This window comes from Juglans regia, chromosome 3 (genome assembly GCF_001411555.2).
Source record: "Juglans regia cultivar Chandler chromosome 3, Walnut 2.0, whole genome shotgun sequence".
Taxonomy (NCBI): Eukaryota; Viridiplantae; Streptophyta; class Magnoliopsida; order Fagales; family Juglandaceae; genus Juglans; species Juglans regia.
The window spans coordinates 5,008,839-5,021,329 of NC_049903.1; the positions used below are offsets into that span (position 1 = coordinate 5,008,839).

Consider the following 12,491-nt stretch of genomic DNA (forward strand, 5'->3'; position numbering starts at 1 on the left):
ATTGAGTGTGTTTATAAGTATGTGTTTTCTCTGAGTAGGGATCAATGGCAGGTGTGTGGGATTTATACTGGTTCTTGCTCAATTAATTTTCTCGTTCAAGTGTGAATCATGTGATCATTTCGGCGGGCTCAGCATCAGCATCAGCATTAATGAGACAACTGGCATCATGACTGGGGTCAACCCCTAGCTGTCTTCCGGCCCCACGACGCCCAATAAAAATCTCCCAAGAAATTAGAAAACATCCGTTTCAAGAAATTAATTAAAATTGGATTAATTCCTTGGTAGTACCATACACAATGTTTGAGAAATCTGAAGAAAATAATTATCTTTTATTTTTTATAAATATATAATAAAAAAAACAAATTGGCCTCCATATCTAAGCTGTAGATAAATATCATGTATAGAGGAATATGCCGTACCGGCCAATTTGTACCGTACCGGTCGGTATATACCGTACTGGGCACTGGTCCAGTACATGTATTACATAAATTTTGTACCTACTTAAATACTGGTCTGTATTTCGATCCGTACCAACCGATATTTCGACCTTTATTATTATTATTATTTTCATTTTTTCAAATTACAAGTTCATTTTTTTATCTCCAATTCAGACTAGACTATTTATAATTTATATATATGTATTTATATATAATTTATTTATATATAGACTATTATTTTATAATATAATTTATATATATTTATATATATAATTTATGCATATATTGACTATCCTAAAACGGTATACGAAACGGTACTGGTATCGAAATATTTCATTCTAGTGCCTTGTTTGGTATTGCGTCCGGTACGGTATTCAAAACTTTGACCGAAAATATTTGGTCCATTGCCGGACTGGATTGACCGATTTGTACCATTAATCAAGATAATTATAAATCAGTTGTGTATAATAAATCATCGTCTCAAAATAATGAGTGCGGATTATATATATATCTATATATATATATATATATATATATATATATATATATAGATATATAGTAACCATTCCATAAAGGAAAAGGAAAAAGAGATTGATCTAGGTAGGAAGATCACGATGAACGAGATCATATATCTTCCATTTTAAGTAAAGGATCAAGATTCATAGAATTTTAAGAATATTTTTTCTGTTTTATTTCCTCTAATTTATTGCGGCTTTAATTTGTTGTTTTGCCCCATCTTCCTAAGATAAAATCTAAAAGAATCAGCCATTAACACACACATGCATGCGTGCATATATAAATGCCAACTCATGTACGTACTTATTGCATTAGCTGGAATATTTGGATTAATCCGTTGATCTTCGATCATGGATTAACCCCACCCGACTTTACGTACCCTTAGTTTATAATTAGTAAATTCATAAGAGAATGGTAAAAAGATCGATTACAATTTGGACATATATATGCACATCATGTCTCATTAATCATGTAGTCTGCCATTTGAGTGGTTGATAATTTATTTCCAGGCTAGGCCGCGATGAAATTAATGTTGATCAAACACATACACACGAGAGAATCACGTTTAGACGATAGCTTGCTACGTCTCATTGTTGATCATCTCCACGCGCATCATGCCCAGCCCATGCATGCATTTATAATCTGGTTATACGTACATGTGTTTTCCAACAATTATTAGTGCATCTTTTTCCGACAATATTATTGGGGTGCCTTTCACTAATTAAGAAAATGTTTATTAATTATGATATTTATGAAGCTTATAATAATCTTTATGTTAGATAATGTTATGAACTGTATAAGATATTATGTTGCATATTATAAAGAGTAATGATACTCATATAATATATTTTATAATATATATTTTAAAGTGAGGATATTTTTATAAAATGATATTATTTTTATAAAATATTTTATAAAATTATATTTTATTTTAAAATATAATTATGTAATGTATTATAAAAAATTATGTGTATTTATCGTTCTACCATAAATACGTTTCACATCTTGTGTCCTCTCTCCGTGCAGTCAGCAAAACTGCTTGCATGCATGCCGCAATTTGGTACATTAATTCCTTCGATCAAATCACGGGTCCTTTCTAGTTAGAGGCTTTTGCATTGTAGGCGCCGGTTTTTGTAAACAAAAAATCTACTCAACTTCCTACTATTCATACAACCTCCACACAGTACATTATTTTTAATTTTTATTATTTTTTTCTTTTATTAAATATTTATTATATAAATAATGAATAAAAAATTTAAAATAATTTAAAAAGAATAAACTCAAAAAAAAATTTTAAAAAAATATTAAAAATTTAAAAAAGTGTGGAGTGTGGAGTGTGGAGTGTAGTGGAGGTTATGTAGCAAAACTCTTTTGTAAAGTAATGCGGTATCTCATGCACGTATTGAATGAAAAAGATGACTACCTTATTTAGAGGTTTCAAATATAAAAATTTTGCATAAATTTATTTATAAAATTATAAATTTTACTAATTAATTTATTTTACTAATTATAAATTTATTTTTATATTTTTTCATAGTAATTTATATCCACTTTTTATTATAAAATGACTCGTGTACTACAACTTATTATTTGGATCGGAGCTTATATCGTTTTTCTTTATTTATTTGTTAGAAATCTTTTTCGTTGGATAATTTTTGTAACCCAAGATGTGAGGATTGTACCTCATTTCTTTCCCCTTCATTTTCCCCCCTTTTTCTTTTATTCCCCTTTTTCTTTTTCCCTCCATTTCTTCTCTCTCTCTCTCTCTCTCTCTCTCTCTCTCTCTCTCTCTCTCTCTCTCTCTCTCTCTCTCTCTCTCTCTCTGCGTTTTCCTTCCTCTCCTAGCCCGCCTCTGTCCGGCGACATCGCCTAGCCCACTGCCTTCCCCACCCTCCGGCGACCACCTCCCTCCAATCTCAGCTCCTCCCGTGCCGCAGTTTGCTCCCACGCTCAACACTAAGCTGTAGAGTTCCTTGTGCTCACGCGCCACCGTTGTGCCACCACTAGCCACCATTTCTTCACCACTTCATCCTCGACCTCCTAGCAATCCAATACACTCAACCACAACTCCGTTCTGCCACCAGTGAAGCACATTCATCAACATTTTCTTTTTGAATATTTTGTCCTTAAACAACCCTCTACGCCGCCACCCACAACCAATCACCACCACTACTAGCTTCATCGACACCCCTAAGCATTTTCCTAAAAATCTTGGGTTTTGGTATGTCCTCGTTCAAAAGTGGGTTTTTGAGACCTACGGCCATAGTGCATTTTGCACTATTCCATTGCTCTGCCACCACTTCTAGCACCTCCGTGAGCTTTCAAAAATTATGTTATAGCATTGTAAGTATTTTCTCAAAGAACTTTTGAAATTTAAATGTATTTTTGCACTCACTCATATTTACTGTGAATTGGTTGGTTGTGCCGGACTGAGTCCGATGAGTAAGGGGTTGGTTGGATTGGATGATGGAGTTATTTGTGTGATTGGTTTATGCTATGAAATTTGTTGGTTGTTTCAAGTTTAAATATTGGTGTTTTGAGTTTGACGTGGGTTATGGTGGGTATTGGTGATTTTAAAAAGTGATGATATATTTTGGGATTATGAAATTTTTAAGTTTTGAAGAATTAAAATAGGTTATTTAAGAAGCTTAGGCTTAAATATCGAAATCCGTGATTGATTGAAAATTTACAGAAATTACGTTATTATTTTTATAGGTGACGATTTATAGTCGACTCAACATTTTTGAGAAAAATTCTGAAAAGCTAAATTGTCTAGGTAAACGAGGTTCCTATGCTAGATTTGCATAAAAATAAAATTGGCTGATGTTGATTTTTGAAAATATGCATGCTTTGTTATGAAAAGAGATTTGAACTACCTCGGTTATTTGTTCTAGATTACTTATGAGATTCTGTTTAAGAATAAAGTATTTTCTAGCATGACTGGTGTAAACATGAGCTATTTTACATTTTGTTTCTGAACTGTGCAAAAGAGAGCGAATATGAAAGTTTGTGCATAAAATTATGTTTTGTGATTTCTGAAAACTCTGTTATGTTCTGAAGATGTTCTGTACTCTGATATGATGTGATTTCTGAAAACTCTGTTTTGTTCTGATGATGTTCTGTACTCTGATATGATGTGATTTCTAAAAATTTTTGGCATGCCATTCTGAATCGGGATGTGGTTTGTGGATGGTGATCTATTTGACCTATCACGGATGCTAATAGTGGTTTCTGTTTGGGTTGGTATCAACTGTTTTTTTCTGGTGCATCAACTTTGGAAACAAAGTGGTTTTTCTAGTGGTCTTTCCTGTGTGCACACTCGGGGCTCCGAGAATAAATAAGGAGAAGATTCACATTTTGTTTCTGCTCGGTTAGCTACTGGAGTTTGCACAACCCTACCACGGGGGTTAAACATTGCCTCTAATGTGATATGATGTTCTGGTATGATGGTGGTCAGTTATGTTATGTCAAAAGACTTTGAATAAGAATATTTTCTGAAACTTTCGCTTTGATATTTTTTATAACATGTTCTGACTCTGTATTCTGAAAATAAAAAGTGTTTTGTTCTGCATTCTGAAATCTGTAAATGCTCATGTTTGCATACTAGTATATGTTCTCTGCTTACTGAGTTGTTGATAACTCAACCCCCTCTTATCTCCAATATTTTCAGATGATTTTTAGATATTTCAACTGAGGATCAAGACTATGAAGAATTGGGTGAGATGACTTAAGAATAGTGGATTAAGAATAAAAAGTTTTTTATGAGTATTGGTGTTTTTTGATAATTATATTATTGAAATGTAAGTTTAAGTGACATATAGAGAAGTTCGTAATTTTTGGAGTTACTGTATTGATGATTTTATATACGTGTATGTGTGGTTAATTAAATTTAAAACTTTTTACGTTTGTTTTAAAGCTTTTGGAAGAGTATTAACAATGTTGGAGTTGATTATCAGGAAATATGAGTTAACTTTCCGGACTCTCAAAGACGGAACATTACAGTTAGTTTCATGATTCACATTAATAATTCACTTAATTTTAATTTTAATAATTTTAATAATTTTTTCTTATTAATTTACTTGCAAAAAAATGATGAAACAAAATATTAAAATAATTCAGCAGAGTCAATGGAGTCAATGGACCAACCGAGCGGGACGGCACGGGACCAATTTACACCACTAGGCACGTGGATATATATGCGTGCCCTCCGTACACCTTCTGCATGCCAAGTGAATTAATTAATGACGATTTGGAGATCACAACTCCCAGTACCCTACTATCCTTGCAGAGAGTTATATGAGAAATAATAATTCCGGTGATTACTTCTTCTTGTTTACGTGTAAGAACAGACGTAGCACAGGGATGGGATTCCGGCTAGCTGTACGCGAATAATATATATATAGTCATGTGCAGGTCCACTATGTGAAATTATCAGATTTTTTTTTTGTAAGAAGGGACAACTCTTCAATTTTATCTCAAAAGCTTAAGTTTAAATTAATAGAAAAATATAGATTTTTATTATTTATTTTATATCTTAATACTTTTCTTCACGTGTAGGTCAGACTCTCTCTCAAAGAGTGGCCCAACACGTAAAATGTTTAATTAAATGGAATAGTGTGTAGAGTCAGGATTCGAATTCAAGATTTTTATTCTGATACTATATGAAATCACTATTTATCCCAAAAGCTTAAACTAATAGGAATATGTAGATTTTTATTATTTATTTTATATCTTTAACACGTCTTTCTTTTAAAGAAAAAAAAAAGTGTGAATCATGATGAAAAGCGAGTTTTTCAGCTTATGTGTGACTTTTTTTTTTTATCTAAATGGATAATATGAAATTAAGTTACGTACCGATTATTTTTCTTCTTTACGAACATTGATCATAGTTTTACGATCGAGCAACAATTTACACACCTTTAGGCCTTAATTAATTTGCATCTTCCATAATATATATATATATATATATATATATGTTGAACAAAAAAAATTGTACATATCATATAATTAATTTACCCAATATGGCAACACAACAACCTGCATTAATCTTTAATTTAAGCATTTCTCTGATATATAAATTTTTTATACAAATCGAGTTTGCATTAATAAATCTCAAATGCATGAGAGACAATGAGCATTAAGATCAATTTAGGTAGCACAAACATAGTCGATGTCGACTTTATTACCATATAATAGGATATATAGGAACTGGCAAAGCGAAAGAGATATAGCAAACGTCAGTACTAATACCGGAAACACATCACTAATTAAGTGAAACAAAATCTAACTTTTGGTGGCATAAACATTTTCCCATGTCCATGATCGCTTGAAGCAGGCCAAGAGACCCTCTGTGTTGATAAAGTAGTACTTCTCCTCATGTGATGCTTGGAGGGTCGGTTGAAGAGAACATTGCTGGTTTTCGTATTTTCATTCATCTTTGCTCCAGAGAAAAGTGGCACCGTCTTCATGGGAGGTTTTAGAGGCTTTTTGTTTCCAACTTCAACAGGAATATAGATTGCTTTGCTGATGTCTTGAAGCATTTCTGTGTTGGAGTCGTATCGATTGGTAGAGTTGAAGAACATCTGAAATACCTTCAAACACGATAGATGGAGATACTTGCATTGTTTGGGCAAATCACTTAATCCATCTAAAAGAACATGTTGAAGCAACTCTTTCTGCATGTTATCCAAAATGTTTCTCACAAAAGCAATTGACTCTTCAATGTCCGCCTCTGGGTTTTCTTTCAAGTAGAGTAAAACAAAGTTTACTGTCCCTTCCTCTTTTTCCTTCTGTCATTTTGCACTTTTTATAATTAGATTCTTAAAGTATCTCACAGGATATACTGGTACTGGAAATGAAGAAACTATATATATACGTAGATATACTAATTAATTAAGTTACCTGGTAGCTCTGTGTGTCATTCAACAAACGAGCGATTAACATGAGTAGTTTTGTAATGTTCTCGTATGGGGCTGGCCTGGGTTTGGAATTTGATAAACTTGGGTTCAGGAACCATGAAGCTTGAAGAAGTATGACGTGTATGGCTATTGAGATCATGCCAGTTTCAAGATACTCATCCATTGAAGGTATGCATCCGTTTTTACCCCACATGGATTCCGTAAACCATGAAAAAAACGTTTCATACCACTATATATAACACAAAAGGAAAAATGACATTATCTCGCAATTTAAAAGATACTGGTACTGGATTTTATTTTATTTTGGGGACGTCTAAATTATCAAGTAAACATTGGCTTACCATATCTCGGAGCTTGCAAGTTATGTCACGTCCTTCTTGTTGAAAATATTTTGCTGCAATCTCAGTCACGAGATTATCAAGGGCATCAAATATAACTTTACTATGGCCACTCAAGCCCCTAGCGTCCCATCTGATCGATATTCAAATTAAGAGAATATAAAAAAGAGGACTTAATTAATTAATATATAGAAATATTGGTACGAGCAATATTTAGTTTGTGCTACCTTTGAACTGCGTTGGTGAGACCTTGCAACTCAATTAGAGAACCTTCCATGTCATAGAAATCATCGGCCACTGTAATAACTATTGCACTCTTTGCGACCATCATTCGAATGCTGGAATCATGAGGCAAAGAACTGCTGGCAGCAACTGCAAAATAACAATAGGTAGTTTTCTCTCGGCCAAATCCCATATCACTGAGACCCATGTCCTTGGACCACCTATATATCTCGAAGACATCAAGCCAGACATGATTATAATTAATTCATAGTTGGTTTCGAAATAGGAAAATCAAGATTAGCATATATCTATATATATATATATATATATATCTATATATATATATATATATATATATGAACGACATGATATATACTTGTGACGCTCTCAAAACTGATCTAATATAAATTGTTGATCAAAATAACCTATTAGAAAGCGAAAATAATACCTTTTCAGTTCCTCGAGTTCATTCTTGTATATTGATTGCCTAAACTCAAAGTTTTGCTTGGCAAGACCCAGTAGTTCATCATTATAAGGGTATGACAACCTGAGTTTAAAAGATTGATTTGTTAGTTAATTGATGCACTTAACAAATTAATAAAGACGTATTGGCCGTGGTTATAAGAGAATTTAGAAGTAGTAATATCCTTTTTAGGGTTACTGTTTTACAATGAAGCTAGTAGCTGCATACCTATGGGAAGAAGCTTTACCCATCCAGAGAAAGTTGGAGTCATTTTCCTCAATCCACATCCTATATTCCATGTGATCCAGTCGAGCAAACCATGGAATACTTAACTCGTGCTCAATCTATACGAGGCGTTTTCAGAGTAATTAATTATGAGTAATTCAAATTGGATTCGATAAACGAATTTTCATTTAATTCATAGATTCATTTTCCGCTTTACTTTGTCGCTATTTGTTTCATTTGAAAGGTCGTCTAACTGGTGTTCGTGAAACTTCCCGTCTCCCGCACACATATGCAATGTCGACCTATTCAACATCAACGGAGACTTTAATGATGAGAGGACTCTTATTGACTTGTGTTTTGTCCTCGTGCGACTGAGATGACGTTGATGTGTTGGTGTCTTGACGATTTGTGTTTTTTCACAGGTTTTCCTTCAAGTTATTGATCTAATTAAGACTTTAATTTCTTTTTTTTTTCAAACAAGGTGCATTTAAATGGACGAAAAAACTCTGATATTGTTTTAAAGACTATTCAGTTTTTCAACACTAAATTCCCATTTCTGTTTAATTAATAGTTATAAGATTTTAATATTTTAAAATATTTTGTCAAGAAAATGATCAATGAATTACCACTCTCCTCAAGTTGAGTGTCGACGTAACAATATCATGAGTTTGGTCTCTAGTTCCCACTGATACGATTGTCTCAAGTAGATCTTTTGAAAATGATCTAGCCTCCTGGAGATCTTGTTCCGCAGAAAACATAAGATCTGTAGCTCTATAAACATTAAGCATCGAACTTGAAAAGTATTCATGGTTGTTTTCTATTTGATCTCGAATATCTTTATGATGCAAGAACCAACAAAAGCTATCTGCACGCGGAAAATACGCATACATAGTTAGTTAAATTATTAAATTGCAAACGAATGCAAGAGGAGCTAGCTAGCTTGAAACGTGAATCTGGAAACATACCCGACGATACACCATACCCATGCATCCTCAGGAGCCGGAATGCTAGAGAGTCTCTGAATATCTGTGCTGCAACCGAATTTCTTGGTTTTGGCTGGGATTTTTTATTCAAGTAATTCCTGGAAGTTGTGCTCAACATGTTGTTATGTGAGATATGTATTAGCTAATAAAAAAAAGACAGAAACGTACGTCCGTCTTTGATCTTTAATAACGTAAGAGTCTGATATCATGACTTATGTTCTTTTTTTTAACCTGTAAACTTTTGCCAAAACTTTTTCTGTCTCCTGGACAAAATGCTCAGCCAGGCCCAGCCTTTGTAACTGGTTGACCATGCAAAGGTTCATGAGATCTTCATCCATGGGATATGTCGGCGGAACTGCCATAAAAAGATGATCATGAGTACATTTCTCCCCCGGCAATAAGAGACAGAAGTGGATATCGTATTAGCTGTGTATTTAACCATGCATATAAATTAATTTATTTATTAAACACACGTCTTTTCATGATCATTTTAATTTTTTTAATAAACAATGATTTAATATGGTATTAAATAAATTCCTTGATTTTGAAATGACTTTACTCTTTATCTGCCTATTTTAATTAATTATTATTTTACATTCATTTAGGAAATGCTTGACCCACACGTGAATAGTTTTAGAATATAAAAATTATGAGTACTGCTAAAGTTACTGTTGATGGCTACCGTTGGCTGTATTTTTTAATATGTTTTTTTAATTATTTTTTATAGAAGTTTTTTTTAATTTTTTTAAATATTTTAAAAAAATAAAATAAATTTAAAATATAATTAAAAAATACTTCAGTTTAAACTATAAGAAATGATTATCACTTTAGCAGCTTTTTAATCATTTGCTGTAGCTTTTTAATGATGCATGCAGACGTTTCAGCCAGTCAAAGTACAATGATAAAGAAGCTTTCTGACCTCCATTATCACATCTTTGAACAAGTGACAGTAAATAAGTCCTGCACTGTTTGTTTCCCGTAATCATAAATGCACTTGCGGTGGCAGAGGGGGATTGAAATAATGAGCCATCATTGCTGATCATCAAGTACTTAATTATCTCGTCTTGATCAATTTCGTAAGATGCAGGCAGTGCTTCAAGATATGCTAATAATGGGGGATTTTGGCACTTGTCCACAACTTTCTCCCTACAAAGAAATTAAGCATGCGATCAAATAGATCATCAGTATTTTTTTTGACGATCAAGCTGGAAACCAGCCATGATTAAGTTAAATACAAATTATTCACAAGTCCAAAAGAAAACTGCTACGTACTGTTCAAGAATCTGTTGCCGTTTATTGAATAATTCTGACATCATTCCTTCCGAGCTATGAAGGAAGACAAGCTGATCTACTCTTAGTACTGTATTTGCAAGTTCAACCATTGCAGGAAAAACAATGGCAAACCAACGAGGACAGTGGTGGTTGATTTCCCTGACGAACTTCTCCGTGTTTGCATGGATGAAGGCCAACCCTGAATTGAAAAAATAAGTTAGTTAAATATTTATGTCCACCTTTAGACCGATCGACGGCTAGCTAGCTCCGCAGATCTTAAGGTGCTTAGGTTTTCCATTTAAAGCTTGTTCATATATATACGTTAGGTAATTCAAATACAAGTGTTCATATATAGCCCGTATGCTATATATAGGTACATACCTTTTTCAATACATGATCCCGAGGCAATATTCCACTTTTTGAGCGCAACTATGCAAGCAAGGGTTGCAGGAAGGCACTCAATGGTGGGCATGCCATGGGCATCACACTCTCCCCAAAACCCTTCTGCTTTCTGGTTGTAAAGCACCCACTCCAAGCAACTCTTGAACATAGGTTGCAGAGGTTGATGTGGATCAGGTATCATGGCTAACCATGCAGTGTCATAAGCAGAAGGAGAAATGAACGGGTAGGGATCACAAGTACTTGAGAACATCTCCTTAATCTTATCGACTTGCGATTGGATTGAAGAGTACTGTGAAAAATCCATGATCGCAAAAGATAATAGCTAAGGATCAAAATGTAACCTTTTCTACTATAAAATGCTTAATCGAGTGTGTTTATAAGTATGTGTTTTCTCTGAGTAGGGATCAATGGCAGGTGTGTGGGATTTATACTGGTTCTTGCTCAAGTACTAATTTTCTTGTTCAAGTGTGAATATATAAAAATCTCCCGGCCCCACGACGCCCAATAAAAATCTCCCAAGAAATTAGAAAACATCCGTTTCAAGAAATTAATTAAAATTGGATTAATTCCTTGGTAGTACCATACACAATGTTTGAGAAATCTGAAGAAAATAATTATCTTTTATTTTTTATAAATATATAAAAAAAAACAAATTGGCCTCCATATCTAAGCTGTAGATAAATATCATGTATAGAGGAATATGCCGTACCGGCCAATTTGTACCGTACCGGCCACTGGTCCAGTACATGTATTACATATATTTTGTACCTATCCAAATATTGGTTTGTATTTCGATCCGTACCAGCCGAAATTTCGACCTTTATTATTATTATTTTTTTCATTTTTTCAAATTACAAGTTTATTTTTTTATCTTTAATTCAAATTAGGCTATTTATAATTTATATATATGTATTTATATATAATTTATTCATATATAGACTATTATTTTATAATATAATTTATATATATTTATATATATAATTTATGCATATATTGACTATCTTAAAACGGTATACGAAACGGTATTGGTATCGAAATATTTCATTCCAGTGCCTTGTTTGGTATTGCGTCCGGTACGGTATTCAAAACTTTGACCGAATACTTTGAGGCCACAGCTAGAGGCGGTGTTTTAAATTTTTAATGTAGATAGAGTATAAGAAAGAATGTCTGAATGAGTTGTTGGTCACGACGTTATCCAATTCCAGATCTAGTCAAGATCAACACTGCCACAGAAAGGAAGAGTACTGTGCATAGAGAATTTCTGAGCATGAATCATGCATGTTGTTTTCTCTGAGACGAGATCAAATGCAAAAGAAAAAGAACCAAAAGAGGTCATGTAGTTGGTAGATGAAATATTTGACGTGTGGTCCTTAAGCTAGCAAAAAATAAAGCTCGACTTAAGCCTTGACCCCGGGATTAGCTAGATCAAAGGGCAATCAGTTTGGACTTTTCTCGAATACTTTATTCGATGAAACCTATCTAGCTAGTTCATAATTTAGCAGTTTGGACTTTTCTCGAATACTCCAGCACTTGATAATAAAATTTTTCGATATTATATTTTTATCTATAATAATAAATAGTTTTTTTTATAACTATTTGTCATATCAGAAAAATTAACAAATAAAGATGTATGGCATTATATATTAAGAAATTTGAGAAACTATTAAATATTTTAGGAGTATGCAGAATGATGTGACCCTCTTATTTTATTATAA

General features: G+C 33.2%; 1 protein-coding gene across 1 annotated transcript; it reads right to left on the minus strand.

Moving 5' to 3' along the window:
* Positions 1-6,115: 6,115 nt before the first annotated feature.
* Positions 6,116-11,151, minus strand: LOC108980512 (S-linalool synthase-like). Its single transcript, XM_018951450.2, has 12 exons — positions 10,756-11,151; positions 10,375-10,573; positions 10,022-10,248; positions 9,334-9,457; positions 9,085-9,200; positions 8,746-8,984; positions 8,123-8,238; positions 7,880-7,978; positions 7,437-7,652; positions 7,213-7,342; positions 6,855-7,100; positions 6,116-6,742 (listed from the first exon to the last, which is right to left on the minus strand). Exons 1-12 carry the CDS (start codon positions 11,078-11,080, stop codon positions 6,221-6,223), a joined length of 2,559 nt encoding a protein of 852 aa, XP_018806995.1. The 5' UTR covers positions 11,081-11,151; the 3' UTR covers positions 6,116-6,220.
* Positions 11,152-12,491: the final 1,340 nt, after the last annotated feature.